General features: G+C 32.8%; 1 protein-coding gene across 3 annotated transcripts in view; it reads right to left on the bottom strand.

The window, feature by feature from the left end:
• Window positions 1-18,237, bottom strand: part of LOC105324995 (large neutral amino acids transporter small subunit 1) — a 97,913-nt gene extending 79,676 nt beyond the window's left edge. For 2 of the 3 annotated variants that reach the window (XM_034445883.2, XM_034445885.2), the window contains exons 1-3: window positions 18,093-18,237; window positions 12,776-13,256; window positions 2,709-2,837 (exon numbers count right to left, since the gene is read on the bottom strand). In XM_034445883.2, the coding sequence (XP_034301774.1) occupies window positions 2,709-2,837; window positions 12,776-13,232 (586 nt within the window). In that variant the 5' untranslated portion in view covers window positions 13,233-13,256; window positions 18,093-18,237. Of the gene's footprint in view, window positions 1-2,708; window positions 2,838-12,775; window positions 13,257-13,624; window positions 13,747-18,092 lie in introns of all 3 variants that reach the window. The other variant, XM_066076334.1, reaches the window with a different exon arrangement.
• Between the last annotated feature and the right edge of the window lie 443 nt (window positions 18,238-18,680).

Here is an 18,680-nt window from a genome sequence, read left to right as displayed (position 1 = left end):
CGTATGATGATCTTCAACTTCGCCGATGTTGTATAAGAAATTCTTTACGAAATGTCAAATGATATTTGATACCGCCCATGTAAATCATGCCGTCCTTTTCAAGTAAAATTGTAAGAACTTTGACTCTAATATCGCTTGGCCCATGTTCCGATCACGAAATTACAGTAATTACGCTTGGGTTATAAAAATTATCATTAAACATCGATAGTTATTTGGTAAAATGGTGGCCGTCAATTTCATCGTCTGTGCTATGTTCCGATCACAAAATTAAAGAATTTGTGCATGGATTATAAAATTATCATGAAACATCGATAGTTTAGGGGGAAATGGCGACCGTTGATTTCGCCATTTTTTGGGTGCGTGTTATACATAGGACCTACTGTTTTTTCGCCATTTTTTGGTCAACTTTGGGGGTGCGTATTATACACGAGTGCGTATTATACACGAGACATTACGGTATATATTCCTATATAAAAATTAGACCCCCCCCCCCATTGTGGCCCCATCCTACCCCTGGGGATCATGATTTGAAAAAAACTTTAATCTACACTACCTGAGGATGCTTTCACACAAGCTTCAGCTTTTCTGGCCGAATAGTTTTGGAGAGGAAGATTTTTAAAAATATAACCAACAAATTTTCAATGATATTTAATTATCTCCCCTTGAAGGAGGGTGTGGCCCTTCATTTTAACAAACTTAAATTCCCTTAATCTAAGGATGCTTTGTGTCAAGTTTGTTTGAAATCAGCCCAGTGGTTCTGGAGAAGAAGTTGAAAATGTAAAATGTTTACGGACAGACAGACAGATGGGCACCAGACAAAAAGTGATCAAAAAAGCTTAATTGAGCTTTCAGCTCCAGTGAGCTAAAAAATTGTTATGTTCATTTCATATGGTATTGTAAGATACAATATAAATATCAATGCAAACATACATAAAATATGATATTACATTTTATGATACTATACAATATATACATGTTCATCATATGATACAATAAAATACTGTAATATATAATGAAACAATTTTATATTGTTACATATGATGTACATGTATATATTGTATAGATATGATATTACATCATATGATATGATACATCATTGAATTTATTGTATTTGACCAATCATCTCAAATTTATCATAATATAAAATATATGATAAGGCCTAAAAAAAAAATAGTGTGTTTAGGGTAACACTGATGAAAAAATTAGGTTAGGTAGGTGGGGATTTTTTTTATTTTATCTATTTTTTTTGCCTGAATCCTAAGAATGTTTGTTTGTTTCATATTTAAAAACGTATTTTTTATTGGAAATAAGATAAAATTCACAGTCGGATAAAATCAGGCATCTAAAAATGGTAGGATCGGGCCATTTTTGTAGGTTAGGTCAGGTTACCCGAAACACACAACTTTTTTTTTTTTGGCCTAAATTATAGTATCCATAAATATCATAATCCTGCATTTAGGTTGAACGATTCATAAATATTATAACCATACATTTACTTTATCTCAAATATATACACAAGAGTAGAAAAGACGATTTTCCGAGATTTAATATGTTTTCAATATATGGTCATAATGGTCACACCCTAGGCCTGAACCCCAGACCCAGGGTCCATGAATTTCACAATTTATGTAGAGAGCTTCATGGACATCATAATTATGCAATTTATCTCCCACTACTGTGGAAGCAGAAAAAAGATTTTCTAACAATAAATACATGTACTTTTACCATGTTTACACAATATAGCCATATTGGCCCTGCCCTCAGGATTGAACCCATGACCCAAAGGCTATGAATTTCACAATTTACCTTGAAGGTATCATGGACGTCACAACTATGCAATCAGTTTTTTTAAATATATATGGAGAAAGAGAAGATTTTGAAGAATACATTTTCACTATACTGTACATCTGTAGTGTATTGGCACATTAGTCAAACCCTAAAGGCCTGAACCCCTGACCCAGGAGTCATGAATTTTCACAATTTAGGTAGTGGGCTTTATGAACATATATAACCGTGCATTTACGGTTTTATTTCACAAAGGTTTTTGAAAAATTTGCCTTTTTGTTTGGCCTTACCCAAAATGTTTGGGGGGTGATATGGTCACATATTCGATGTATAACGACCACATTTTGTACCTTATAAATGAATGGTTCGATATTCTTAATCATGATATCATTTTGAAGGTGTTATCAAATAAAAATACTCCACCAAAGGAATTTTCAAAATTTTTATTATGGCCCAACTAATTACACCTTGAATTTTGCATTGAAGTCTATGGGCAATGTATGTTTTATTAAGATATTGTAAAAAGTAACTTAAAATTAGTAAAACTCTTTTGGTTAATACATGCATAAACTTTCTCTTTATTTAAATATGAAATAAAATGAATCATTTACCACAGATATTTTTTTTTTCATCAAGGAGAGATAACTCTTTAAAAAAAAAATTAAAGTGCAAAATGACCGGCTCCTTATATGTTGTCTGTCATGTGAATTTGGTTCATTTCACTTTCATAGTTATCAAGCAATGCATATCTAGCTAGTTTAAAGTGCTTCAAAATTGTTTAATATCATTGAATACCTTAAAGCAAGAATGGTTACAATTGGTCTTGTAGTTTTCAAGAATAAAACAAAACTGTAAAACTGTTAACGGACAATGTATGATAGCAATAAGACTCAGGTGACCTAAAAATTGCAAATTCAGCTCACCTTTCCCAATGATGTAGTACATTCCAATAATGATGATGATTGCAAGGGCAATCAGTTTGCTTGCAGTTATGACCACTTGAACCTTTGCTGCCCATTTCACATCATGACAATTTACAGCTATCAGCAGACCTACATATGAAAAAGAGATGAAAATTGAAATAAATACTAGAAACAGTTCTATCTTTCATAATTCTTTAGAAAAATATGGCACAAGCAAAAACATAAAATCTTTAATATCTTGAGACCGGAAGTAACGATAAAAAAAAATGATTGACAATTTTCTTACAAATACATTGTATTGTCTTACGTAAGTTCTGAAAGTTTTAAGAAAATCAGCTGAAGCGTTTTTGAGAAAACATGACTGACAATCATAGTAATAACTAGAGCAAAGTTTGTTGCAAAACAACAAGTGGGTCTTCCTTTAATGTAGAAAGAAAAGCTAGAAGTTTCTCTAAGAAGCAGAGTTCTTAAACCAATAAACATAAGTGACTAAAACAAAAAGAAAATCAAAGGCCGGAACGGCCACAAAGTAGTCGAGCTGACATTTTCTTTTAAATAGAATGATATCAATAATTTGAATTTCTGTATTAATAGTCCTATATCAAATAATATAAGAATAAAAAAGTAAATGAATTATGTTTTGTGCTGCTTTAAAAACAAAAGTCAGTATATTTCCTTAAAAATAACCAGGGTAGGTAGTGATGCGTTTACAATACAATAACTCATCATGGCTACAAAATTCGTAGAAATTTCAAAGTTCCAAAATAAATTATTTTTTTTCTGCTTTAAAAAGTCTTTGAACAATTTTCACAGGTTTATAGTTTGAATACATTTATAGTGTGCTCCTAATTTTAATAATAAAACATACTTTTATTAATTTCAATTCCAGTTTGAAACAAGATTACCTATGGTATGGTTGTTTACAAACAAACCCACAACAAGTGCTATCTAAAATGCTCGACCAAACCAACTGCATTACCGTGTTTATTTATTGCAACAAAATCACTATATACATTTATTGCTTACATTTATTTTAGAGACCGTGCCCGATAACATTAAATTCACATATCAAATTTTATTTTACACAAGGCCAAAACCCCTGTTAGGCCAGGGGTAATGAATTTCACAATTTAAGTACAAGACTTCATGGACATCATAACCATGCATTTAGTTTTTAACAAATAAATGTTGGAGTAGAGAAGATTTTCTAAGATTTATACATTTTTACTATATGACCATATCGGCCCCACATTAGAACCTGAACCCCTGACCCAGGGGGCATGAATTTAACAAATTTGGTAGATAGCTTCATGGACATCATAACCATGCATTCAGTTTTTTCCTCACATATGTGGGAGTAGAAAAGAAGATTTTTGAAAAAATTGCCCTTTTTTGGCATATTTGGCTTTGCCCATGGTGCCCCAGGGGTGGTAGAGCCATGCTATTCAAAATTTAGATTCTACTTACCATAGAGATGCTTCAGACCAAAAATGGTCCCCTTAGCCTTGTAGTTTTCAAGAAAGTTATGAATGTAATATTGTTAGTGCATATTACACGACTCATGACCACATCAAAAACAAATTGCAATACTTAGGTCACCTGAGTGATTCAGTTGACCTAAAAAACTACTTGCTCATGAAAAGGCAGAATATGATTAACATAACAAAAACTGATAAATTGAATGATAAGGCCAAAAAAAATTAATCATTAGTTTCTCGGGCCAAAATTTTGAAATTTTGATGAGGCAGGCAGGTTTTTGTTTTTTTTGTTTTTTTTTAGACAAAATTTACAATGATGTTAACCCATATTTTATGATTTATTTGTGTACTCATCAGCAGATATTCATCAAGCTGATACATTGGCAAAGTTTAAATATTTGTTTTTAATTTGTTCTTTTTAGCTGATTCTAGCTGTTTCCTTTAATTTTCGAAGGTTGAGTTTTTGAAATTGAACAAACATGACAAATGGTTTGTGCCCCTGCTTCATTTTGCGGCCCATCTTTCCCCTCCACAGTAACAACACAAGTCTGAACTGAAATAGGGGAATTTCTATGGCATTTCACAGTTGAATTTGCCATATAAAAATTTATCAAATAAAGCATTCATTTGGGGTGTTTTCTTATCAATCTCCAGTGCCTTGAGGACAGAAATTAAGAAAAAGTAAATTAGTCATCATAAAATTCCCAAACAATTCAATTGTCCTTTATTCCTGCTACTAGGCAATATCACAGAGACTTCAATTTCTTAAGATAAAAGAGAAATTTCAGTGATAGTGTTAACAGGGACCAACCTAGAGCAAACTTAGTATAGGAAGACTTCATTTCTGAAATTCTCCCTCACAGAAAAATAAGGAGAAATTTTAGAAATCAGGTAGACTTCCATTCTTTGAAAATGGCATAATGCTAATGATAATACATGAATAGAATATACAGATTCAACCTTAATTTGAATTGGAATAAAAGCAAGTCAATTAAAATAAAACAACTCCTAAAAAATTGAAAATCTTATCCATTTTTTTTTAAATTTAATTTATTAGGTGTATTCATACATTTTGTAGATGAAATGTTTCGTAATTGTGTTGGCTAAATGACAAATGAAATCAGTCTATGTGTTTCAGTGTATTTTGGAGGTATTAGTCCAACCCTTTGACCCAATATACAACCGTCATATAGTTGGATCTGTTTTATTTTAAAGATAACTGTAGACAAACGGTTTTATGATTATTTTAGCACGAATTTGGCAGAGTTATTAACTAATTACAAGTTACCAACTAATTTTAATATCAGCACCTAAAGTTATAAACATCGGTTGTAATTTTCAGTGCACAGTGTGAGAATGCATCAACCGTAATTTTAACCCTCTAAAAATAAGACAGTCACTAGTTATGAATCACAACAGGGGTTACCTTAGGCTATGAAAATGTCTTTTGAATTAGATGATTATCATTTTATTGCTTTTGGAGTTAACTTTCACGATCGTAAACTCAGAATACAGGGCAACTTCAACCTCTCTTTCTGAGGAAATTCTGGCGAAGTTACCAACCACAAAGCGAGTCCTTATATTTATATAAACTTGTATATAGCCCAAGTAGCCCCCTAGGTTGGTCACTGGGTAGATGTGTCAGCTAAAATAACGTTTTTACTGACAGAGACAAGCCTTTATTCTGAGCGTTTGTTTCGGTCATACTAAAACACGCCTGCCGACGCCTGCCGGGGAAAACACGCCTGCCGAGAGAAAACCGCACGCCTGCCGTTTACCTGATGGATTATTTTAATATTTTCTTTGATATTTTATTTAACTTAACTAAATTAAGTATCATAATAACAAAAAGTTGACTTTATATTGATTATTTAGCACAAAATTAGCAAAAATGTTCAATGTTGGTAAAGATAGATAACTCTTACGTAGAATTCATACGCCTGCCGAGGAAATCTAGACGCCTGCCGTTTATTTGATGGATTATTTTACTTTTTTCTTTGATATTTTATTTCTTTTAACTAAATAGATGATAATAGAAATCAAAAGTTGATTTTATATTTATTAATTAACACGAAATAAGTAAAAATCGAGTAAGCTGATCGCTCTTACGAAGAAATCATACGCCTGCCAAGAAAATGTATACGCCTGCCGTTTATTTGATAGATTATTTTTATTATTTCTTTGATATTTTAGTTTACTTAGCTTAATAATTGATAACAGAAATAAAAAGTTGACTTTAAATTAGTTAATTAACACAAAATTGGTAAAAATCGGTAAGTAAAATAGATAACTCTTACGCAGAATGCATACGCCTGCCGAGAAAATCTATACGCCTGCCGTTTATCTGATAATTTTTTTTTCTTGGATATTTTATGTTTCCTAACTAAATACATGATCAAAGAAATAAAAGGTTATTTTGTATTCGCTGTTTAATGAAAAATATTATTAAAAATGTTCAAATTCTGTAAAGAAGACAAAGAGTTCTTACCCTGCTTACGCCTGCCGAGACACTGAGTTGTAATAAGCCTGCTGATATAATCATTTATCCATGTCTTTTATTTTTATTTCTTGAAAAACTTCAGCTTTTTACATAGTTATCGTTATACTGTATTAGTGTTTTCATACCCTTATTCTTTTGTTGCAATTAATTAAAGATATATTACAAACTCGAATCAGGGACATATGTACTGTTATAATATACATGTACATGACTTTTGTATGTCTCTGCTCGAATTTTAAGATTAAAGATGGTCTCTAGTTTTCGAAGAACCCTTAAATTATGCATGTATTTTACGTATAATCAAAATATATTATGTTATATATTCATACGATCTAAAAGAGGTGTCTGAAATAAGAAGGAAGGTATACTGATGTGAATATATATAATTAATGCACTGTTATACTAAGTTCAGAAATACGTATGGAGTCAAACTGTAAATACTGTGTTGGGTGAACATGTAAATACAAAATTCAAGACATGTAATGGAAATTAATATTTACACCAACTCAATTAATTCAAAAGATGCAATTCGACAATTTCATTTCTATTGAGAAGTGGACTGGCATAACCTTTATCCGTGTATGAAGGCTACATAATGTTTTTCTTAAACAAACAGGCTAGCGTACTTAAATTGTGTAAGCATTCCAGATTTTATAAATAGTTATGCTCCTAAATGATCAATTCTAGTAAATGTATATGGGGAAAGGTTAGACTTTTTAAGCAAAGTGCATTTACAATTTCGTACACAATTAGTTCTGTACAATGTTTGTAACTGTTTACATCTTAAAAACTTTTTCATCTCAAGACATTCACTGCCTAGTTCACCAAACTATATCTAAATCTCTAGATTCTGATTCTGTTTCGCTGCGTTTTTAAAATCAAATATTTACATGTACAGGACATTCATAAGCCTGTAGCAAAAGTTTACATTGCATGATATCAGTGTAGCGGATAATTATCCATTCAAGGGAAAGAGGGGTATGGGGGTATCAGTTTGAATATTTAAAAAAACAACGGCTTTTTCTAACAAGAAAATCTAACATAGACTCAATCATACCCCACTATAGACTTTTGAAACCCAATACACGCTTAACCTTCCAGTGATGACTTATTCTGTTCGTAGAAGACTTATAGAGCATGCAATTACCAAATCAAAGCAGAACTCTCTAGGTTGATTCAATATTCACAATCAATATACTGGTATAATTATTGCAGCTTCATGTTCAGAATATGCTTTATTTTGAGGCTATCATTCAGTATTATGTTCGTTTCATTTTCCCAAGCTGATGAAAATGTGACCGGGTTAAAATTTTACGATTTATGGTCTCAGTTTTTAATAGAGAAAAAAAGAACCCTGGTTTAACGTTGTAAAGTGATTCAAATCATGTAAATATTCTTGGTTATTACATAAGCCTGGACTGTCTCGTAAATAATAATGAATGATAATTTCCCCTACAAAATACGTTTTGTTTTTCTGTATATTTTATAAGCTTCTCGAGGATATACATCGTCGATTACCCACGGGTGATCGCGCCTTTTACTTACTGATAAGTAGGTATAAGTTCAAAGGCTATACATAGTATCCATACTTAGGAAGATCGACTCGTTCATAACTATTTTTCTCAGTCACCTAAAACACATGAGAGAGAGAGAGAGAGAGAGAGAGAGAGAGAGAGAGAGAGAGAAGGGGGCTTGTGTACAAGGTGTGTGCTTCACGGTCGTCTTCCAATATACAGGTAGGTAAGGTCTATTGCTTCTTAAGAGACAAAAACCCGTTCAATTCACACAGAATACACAAGAAACTAACACGTGTATGTTAGGGCTGGGACGATACTGTACTGAGCCGATTCGGTACATATCACGATACATGAGATGCGATACGATACATATCACGATACATTGCAATTAAATGAAAACATGAATAAAAGTTTAAAATTTATTCAATCTGTCGATGAATTACCGCATGTCCAAAGTTATTTTGTTATATTCATAATGAGCGATGCACAATTTACAAATTACTTTAGTCTCGTGTACACTAGTTTTTCATAAACAAGTACTCCAAAAGTTTTCCACACTCCATATTTAGCTTCCTAACAGTTTTGACAACTTTACGAGGTTTTCCACCATCTTCGTACTTTCATATTAGGCGCACGGACTAAAAATAGCCGATATATGAAGCTCGGATATTTTTGAAAAATAAAAAAAGTTCGGTAAGGTATCGTTGTATTAATGGTAAATGTATCGATCCAAATATCGTCAAAATAAATACCGCGATGCACCGGTGCATCGGTGGATCGTCCCATCCCTAGTGTATGTATACACGTGTATCAGTAGAGCAACGATCATTAGTTATCTTTGGATATGTAGCCCCAACCCCGATTCGCCCAAAATATTATAGCAAAGAACATAATGAGTAAATTATTTTGTTATTCGTACATGATTTGTAATAAAATGAGATAAAAATACATTAATTTGTATGTGCATGTTCAGATTGTGGTCCCGATTTTTTTATTTACAAAACTGTGAGTGTAACCGTTTGAGGGATAGTGAAGTGAATGATATTGTAAGCCGTATGGTATGATTATATATGTTACATTAAAGTTTTAAAATTCAGAGAATTTAAAACTATCTATAACTTGTTAAAGATAGTTTTAAATTCTCTGAATTTTAAAACTTTAATGTAACATTATAGATAGTTTTAAATTTTCTGAATTTTAAAACTTTAATGTAACATATACATTGAAGAATCAATAATTACGAATGCATGCATTATTCTTTCTTTTTTGTCTTTTTTTTTTATCAAAACCTCCACGACCTACGATTAATTATAGTCAGTATGGTTGATTAATATAAAAATTGTCGGGAAGATATTTTACGTTCATTAAGTTCAAAGACAACCGATCTGCATAGAATATCGGGTTCATTTTTGACTCAGAAAATTTTTACTCATGAAATAAATTAAAACCGAAAAAAAACCACCACGTTCAGATGTCGAACATTTGGAATGTTAATGTCTTACGCTTACCGACTCGCTGCAGTTTTCTCCATATTTTTATTGAATTTTTTTTTATTGAAAAATACATGTACTAGAACAGTTGAACGCAGGTGCAACTACATTTATTATTATTTTTTTCTCTTGATATTTGAATTGTTTCCGTTAATGAAGAGAGAAAGAAAGAGAGGGCAGTGGATGGAAAAGACGGAAAGAGGAGAGAGAGAGAGAGGAAGTGAAAGAAGGAGAGGAGACAAAGATAGAGGGAGAGAGATAGAGATGCAAGAAAACAGCTTATTTTCTTCCTTTAACACGCAAACAACTATATACACGTATGTACACGCCACATTTCTAAAGCCCTCTCCTTTCTCATAAGGGTTTCCATATATAGCAGTGGCGTCGGAAGCAAATTGAAAGTGGGGGGGGGGGGGGCTCCCCCCCCCCCCGGTTCCGACGCCTTTGTATAGGAAAACACAATTTCTGTTGGTTAACATTTTTAAAACACGATTTTTTATCCAGTATTTAGAAAAACTTTAAACAGGATTGGTCTATAGACCATACTTGATCGTGGAACAGTATCATAGATCGGCCCTGTGATCAGTAAGCTGTCGTAGATTAGGATATTTCAATATCAATGTTCTTGTTAACAATAACAATGTTAGTATAACTCATTAACGTCCATCAAATATTTATATCAGTCACCATTCATTAATTTTTGGGGGGTAGATCTAAGAATTTTTCTTTGGCTTTGTATATGATTTTCACTCATTCTTTTCATGAGTGGATCTACTCGGGGGGAGGTGGGTAGAGTTACCCCCCCCCCCCCCCCGGTAAAACACAAATTTCTTACGGAAGTGGGGGTGACGGAGTCCCCACCTCCCTTGGAAAATATTTTTTTTACATACTAGTAAAATCACCAAATATTTGCCTCGACACCACCCCCCCCCCCCCCCCCCCCCCCGGACAAACCTAAATGCTAATCCCCCTCCCCCGGAAAAAAATATACTTGATGCACACGTTTCGTGTTACGTTTTAATATCATTGAAATCTAATTGTTATGTCTTTATTCATTTACTTGGTAAAGTTTAATAAAATATTGTTTGAAAATACAAGATTATAAATTTTTGCGTTAAGCGAAAAGTTATGATATTGATTAATAGTAACCCTCTTTACTTCACAGACAGTTTTATTTCATTCTTATTCTATGATCATGTACACAGCTGACTGAAGAAAAAAAAATAATGAAAAAAATCATTAAATGCAATAATATAGGTATTCGACCAGCGTAAAAGCGTACACATGTATATTCCTTGGGCGTTTTGTATCTATAGACGTGTTGATAAATCTTACCCTGTATTTCTATCATAAAAAGCTTCTGTGACAGGCGCAATCAAAATATTAAATTCTGATAGAAAACAAAACTTTGTCAAACTTAAAAGGGATGACATACATACATGTATTATATCATACTCGTATCACCCGACTTCATATAATATGATGAATCAATAGCAGCAATAAGTAAAGTTTTGAACATAATTATAAGGCACAGTCTATATATATAGCAATCTTAAGTAATTCATAAATTAATTTATACAAATAAAAATGACATAAATAAAATGGCAAGCGTGCATATTAAATCGACAGTCGTAAGATTTCTACATAAGAGTTATCCCTTTATTTTTAAGCCCTTCGCAATTTTTTTCCTTTTTATCTATGCTTGCTATTTAGTACAGTGAAATAAAATACTAACGTAAGAAAAATATTAAATCATCTTCAGGTAAACGGCAGGCGTATGGATTCCGCGTATATTTACCCATGTTTTTTCTCATGTTGTGTTAATTTAAAAATGTGGTTAATTTTTATTTAATCTGATCATTTATCAAGTTACAAAACATTAAATATAAATAAAAAAATTTAAAATCATCCACCAGCAGGTAAAGCGGCAGACGTGTACTTCTCGGCGGGCGAATGCATTCTGTGTAAGAGTTATCTATTTTACCGATTTTTACCAATTTTGTGTTAATTAACGAATTTAAAGTCAACTTTTTATTTCTGTTATCAATTATTAAGCTAAGTAAACTAAAATATCAAAGAAAAAAGTAAAATAATCCATCAAATAAACGGCAGGCGTCTAGATTTCCTCGGCAGGCGTATGATTTCTTCGTAAGAGCGATCAGCTTACTCGATTTTTACTTATTTCGTGTTAATTAATTAATATAAAATCAACTTTTGATTTCTATTATCATCTATTTAGTTAAAAGAAATAAAATATCAAAGAAAAAAGTAAAATAATCCATCAAATAAACGGCAGGCGTCTAGATTTCCTCAGCAGGCGTATGATTTCTTCGTAAGAGCGATCAGCTTACTCGATTTTTACTTATTTTGTGTTAATTAATAAATATAAAATCAACTTTTGATTTCTATTATCATCTATTTAGTTAAAAGAAATAAAATATCAAAGAAAAAAGTAAAATAATCCATCAAATAAACGGCAGGCGTCTAGATTTCCTCGGCAGGCGTATGAATTCTACGTAAGAGTTATCTATCTTTACCAACATTGAACATTTTTGCTAATTTTGTGCTAAATAATCAATATAAAGTCAACTTTTTGTTATTATGATACTTAATTTAGTTAAGTTAAATAAAATATCAAAGAAAATATTAAAATAATCCATCAGGTAAACGGCAGGCGTGCGGTTTTCTCTCGGCAGGCGTGTTTTCCCCGGCAGGCGTCGGCAGGCGTGTTTTAGTATGACCCGTTTGTTTACATTGATTTTATAATAGAGAAAACCGATATTGATAAGATATGAAAAATCCGGAAAAATAACGATAAAAAAGTTTGATGCGGCGATGATTTTACTGATGCGGCGGTGCCTGAGAAACAAATCATTAATTTTTTTTGGCCTAAACCTGATAGGATTAATGCATGATAGAAGAAGATTACAGAGGAACAATACACACTCATGATACAATAGGATTGATACACTATATGATTAGATTATAAAAGATAATGTTGTGGGTACTGCTGTCAATGTTGAAGATGGGATCACACAACCAATGATCATAACAGCAATGAATTGCTCATAAAGATACTTACAAAAAATACACGCAGCTATTAACGCAAGTCCTTCCTCTGGAATGTCACAATCTGGGAAAACAGGTTTTAGTATGTACAGGGAAAATATCAGTGCAGAGGCTGCAATTCCAACAGGGCAGATCAGGAGAAAGTTTATCCACAGACAGATGAAAGCTGGGATATCACCAAATGCCCTTTTGATATAGATATATTCTCCACCAGACTCAGGTATTGTAGTTCCCAGTTCTGCATAACATATGGCACACAAAGTATTGTAAATGCCACATAATACCCACATCACTAATGAAAAGCCCACCGATTTCACTTCTTTTAATATTCCAACTGGAGAAACAAATATTCCAGAGCCAATTATAATTCCTACAATTATGGCCACTCCATGAAGCAGAGTTATCTGTCGTTTAATGATGACTTTTTCAATCTTGATATCATCAGAATCTTCAGATCTTTTAGATTCCATTGTGGCTTTGTTCACGAGAGTACTCTGTAATATCAAGGTTCATAATTTAATTTAGACAATCAATTTATATGCATTCTTAATTTGAACTTGACTGCTTGAAATTATTAAATAACAAGAGGCCCACAGGCATTGATGGTCACCTGAGTACCATAGTCTAAAGTAAAAATGTAATAGACAATGCACAACCAAAGACAATAGGTTACCAAAGAGACTCAAATGACTGGGGATTGTGCCCCATTGTTAGCAGTCCTATTTTTGTATTCTTACGTCCAGCAGAATTTATTTAAATACTTGTACGTGAAAAAAATAAATCACTCGCTGTGGCCTTCAACTCAACATTCAGGTATATTGAAGACGTATTATCAATTAACAATTGTTATTTTGATACTTACGTCAACTTGATATACTGTAAAAGTCTTTAATTCCGTGTGTCTAAAATTTTACGATTTCCTGTGTTAATACCTTTCAAGGTGTTTTTAATTTCACAGCCAATTGGTTTCAATTAAAATGAAGACTGAAAAACATATATGATATGTAATGAACGTTACCATACATTTTACATTATTTTTCTTTGAAATCATTTTAAGTTACTGTCCTTTATCTGTTAAATACTATCAGAAAAATTATTTAAGTATTTTATCGAAGATAATACGTACGCACAATTGTATATTGCGCACCTGGCATTTTAAGCATGAAAATTAGGGGGATAATCTGTTTAAAAACTGTACGACTTTATAATCAATTAATCTTAAAAATGAACTGCTCAATATGAATGGCAAATTGCAAGCAACCCGCAGGGTGTACAGGAATCTTTGGAGATGTCCGAAATAATAAGTGGCAATTAACGCACGTCTTCACAACAATGGCTTCGATAAGGCCGCAGAGCTGAGAGGTGTTAAAAGATAGAGGTCAATCGAATGTCCCGTTATAATTGATTATCTAATTATCATTAATCATACATTATAATATTTATGCTTGCATTTTTAAAGGGGCTATAATTACCATAGGAAAGTGATAATTTAGGCCTCATCATGCACACATCTAACAATAACATCTGTAATGGCGGCATACACGGAGATTGCAAATACACAGTGAATATTCACGGTGGCTTCAAATGTTCACTGAAAATTGTCTGACCGTGAACATAGTGAAATTAAAAACACCGTAATGTTTTCCACGTCTACAGTATACCAGTGAACTTGAAATAGAAGATACCATAGAGACTGCGTCATTTGTTTTATATTTGGATATTTTACTAGAAATGGACATTAATGGTAACCTAACAACAAAACTTTATGATAAAAGTGATGACTTCAATTTTTCTATAGTCAACTTTCCTTACTTAGGTAGCAAAATATCTTCAACACCTGCATATGGTGTTTTTGTCTCTCAGTTATTTGATACACAAGGGCATGCTCTTTGTATGAACAGTTTCTAAGGCAAGGCAAGCTATTAACAAACAAGTTGATAAAACAGGACTATCAACAGTCTCTTTTGAAGTCATCTTTTCGTAAGTGCTATGGTCGATACAATGATCTTGTCAGCAAATACAATCTTCCACTGGGTTGCATGCTGACTGACGTTTTTCATACTAATTGTTAGATCATAATTAATTGCCTAATTGTCTACAGACTTTCCTTTTTTTCCCGATTATGACAAAGAGCACACAGCAGGTATGACTGGTCAGCAGAGGATGCTTACTCCTCCTAGGCATCTGATTTTGCCTCTGAGATTTTTCAGAGGTCCATGATTGCTCTGCTCTGGACTATTGATTATATACCAAATTGTCCGTGGAATTTTCTCTGTTTTTCCCAATTATGATATTTCCCCCAAATTACGACATATTTCCCGATAATGACATTTTTACCGATATGACATTAGGTGCACGACGGGTGTGACCAGTCAGCAGAGGATGCTTACTCCTCCTAGGCACCTGATCCTACCTCTACCTTTTAGAGGTCAGTGTTGCTCTGCTCTGAATTAGTATTTCGTTTTATGGTTTTTGAGATGGTTGACAGTTTGTTATTGTCATTTTTCACTTGACTAAACTTCTGACTTCTACATTCTGAACTTTTCTTTACTACTTGTCCATTTTGAGAAGTGACCAAATCATTTTCAAAACAAAACCAATAAAATTATTGATGAAATAAAATTTCCTTCAATTAACTTATATAGCAAGTTAGAATTGCTGAGGTGGACTGAAAATACACTTCTTATAATCCAATGTTTTCTCAGATGTGATCAGAATAGCTCACTTGAGCTTTCAGCTCAGGTGAGCTAAAAAACAAAAGGCCCATGAGCCACATTGCTCACCTGAACAAAAGTTGCTTGTAACATTCTATTTCATAGCATATGCTTTTTCTATTTTAAACTTTGAACTAGGGCTGTGCCGTGCACCAAAATGTTTGGTGCACCCCGATTCATTCCTATTGATTTGATTTTCCGATCCAGATCTCAGTTTCGGTTCGGTTAAAAAATTCATTTAAGGTGGAATAATAATGCAGTTTGGGATAAAAAATGATTATCTAACATAATTAATTCAGTAAGTTACAACATAAAGCCCCTGCAGGATTTGAACTTGGGATCTAGGATCACAAGACCGAGTCCATATCCACCCGGCTATGGAGTAAGTTACATGTTGCCACCAAAAAAATTCTTTTAATGAAACGAAATATCGATACGTTCAGAGGTCAGCCATTTTGAGAGGATGTGTTATTCCACCTTAACATGTATAAAGGAAAATGGCTGCCAGTAGACACTCAGAAATGGGGGACATCTAAATTCCTATTATTTGATGGAAAAGAAGATAAACCAACAACTATTTATACCTTGTGTACATCCCAATTTAGTCTGAATATTCTCCATCACATATTAATTCTAGTAGTATATTTAGGCATATTTAGCTTATATTTCAAATAAGTTAAGAAAAAATTAACTCTAATTTCTGTCTAAAATTAGCTCATTTTATGCTATATCTCAATTTTTTTAGATATGTCCCCTACTGGCGTGTGACCAGTTCTCGCGGAGTACCATTTCTCGCCAGTACATTGCTACATCATTTTTCATCTTTAATTTATGTGTTGATAAAATGATGTCAAAATGTACTGGCGAGAAATTGTACTCGGCGAGAACTGGTCGCACGCCAGTACTTGCGTTATTTATAATTTGATTACTCCAAAATTTTGTAACATCTGTTGTTGTGTCCATTATGTACTGGCCTTTGAAACCACCAGTAAAGCAAAAATTTTTAAACTTTGACTTAGATTTTACTTTTATCAGTCTGGGCGGACTCCGAAAAAGGAGTAAACTCCGAAAACGAAGTATTTGGCACTGTCATGCATTGCGATTTTCTCAACTTCCGTTTTGTAGCTAATGTAAATAATGGAGAGTTGCCTCCCTTTCCCGTAAAAACGTGATTGAAAAATAGATTGAAATCCTTCAGAAGCGTGAAAAAAAATATGGAAACGACTCAGAAATGATTAATCTTAAAATAATACTTTTAAAAAAAAGTGGAAATGTTTCGGTAAACAACAGGAAAAATACATACAAATATTAAAACTCATACGTGGTCGACCAGGACTTATAAGATAAGAAAATCGGACTTCAAATTAAGACTTGGAAGTATGGAAATTGAAAATTAATTGTTGCACTAATGTAAGTATTCAAGCCTTTAATATAGATAATGTTTTTTTTTTAATACGACAAAATTACGATGTATACAAGGTTTTAAGAAGTGCCGACTTGGCGAGTCAGCGCATGATCAAAAGAACGGTGTAATGACTACAAACGGGATAAAAAAAACTAACAGTAATAGTGTATTTCACACCCTAGCACATAAATTATCTTTAATAATAGTGAAATCATGGAAAAAACATTAATTTATTCACTTTATTGGCTTCGTCATCGGAAACAGAATTGACAAACTTTGACAGCAAATAAAATTTGATTTGCCCAACGAACGTATATTTTTGCCAAATTAATACATTCTGTTGAAACATGTCTTATAAAGCATTTAAACGTATTTTCAGACCTGCATATGAATAATCCGCTTTGCACAATCAATTTTCCTGAGTGCCCTGTTTTCACGTAAAAATGGGATATTTTGATTAACTGTGCATGCGCCGAACTCCTTTTTCGGAGTATTTTTTCTTTGGAGAAATCACTTCCGTTTACTCCGTTTTCGGAGTCTTCGGAGTCCGCCCAGACTGTTTATAGTCACTACATGTGTTCAACTTCATACTGTATTAAAATCATACCAAAATAATGGTTCAAACAATAAACATTTGTATTTAATATATAAAGAATATTAATTCTTCAAATTATCAACTTCCATGTCTTTTAGCAAAAGTTTCAGGAAAATTATCATTTCTGTTTGGGTCCCTATATTTTCAAAAATGGCATGTGACATAGGTCACAAATAAAATAAATGAACATTTTAGGTCCTCATGTTTATAACCAAGTGATTTTCGGATGATTGACATTACTATTATTTCAGGTGCCAACATCTTTAAACTGCACAATGCAGAAAATCGTACGCGCATTGTTGGCAGTGCTACTAGAACTCCCTGAAACTAGTTAAAACTCGTCTTTTCGATCAAATCCAGAAAGTAAAATGCTAATCATATGCAATTTAATTCCAAAAACGAAGAATTTTCACAGAAATTAACCCCAGTATTGAATCCTTTTTGTTTATACCATAAATCACATTGAGTCCTTTACTTTAAGCATAGTGGTGTTGTAACAAACGTACAGTAAATTCATTACAAGTGATAATCTGCATATATACTCAACCTTAGCCTTCAATTGCTGAACATCTTAAACATAAAATGAAAAGCATAATTTTCCTTTAGTTTAACTTACTTCTAAGGTACAATAAATATGTCCACAAACAAACAAACCACGAAATTGCGGGATAGTACACTGCTACTGTAAACAACGTGTTGTGAGTGCGGGATTTTAAGACCCGATGAATTTTCGACCCGATACATTTCGAACCAAGACTTTTCGACCTACAAAGGGGAGTAACTGTAGAATTACCGAAAATCGAAAATGTCCGTAATTCACCGAAATGCCCGTTGAAAACACCGAAACAACCTTAAAATGTACTTTATCATTAATATTTAACATTTTGATATGAAATTTAATACTTTTTGATTAACTGATAGAATTATAATTTCCAAATTATAGGACACTTTCTGGCATCACAAATAACAAGCATGATTGATACAATAACACAAGTTTAGCTTTTTAAAAAAGCTTACCGTCTTTAAAGCAAACTCTTAACAGCAATAAGATATCAAAGACAATTTAATTATTTTTATATGAATGTCGCCTTCTTCTCCATGCAATAGCGTGCCGAACTCTTTTTTTTTTTAAATTGTGCCTTTTAAGTGTGCGTGCTTAAAATTGAAAATTATTTACAGCGTGTTATTTATTTCAGATCGATTG

This window comes from Magallana gigas, chromosome 2 (genome assembly GCF_963853765.1).
Source record: "Magallana gigas chromosome 2, xbMagGiga1.1, whole genome shotgun sequence".
NCBI classification, from domain to species: domain Eukaryota; kingdom Metazoa; phylum Mollusca; class Bivalvia; order Ostreida; family Ostreidae; genus Magallana; species Magallana gigas.
This window is presented reverse-complemented; position numbering and strand designations above follow the sequence as displayed.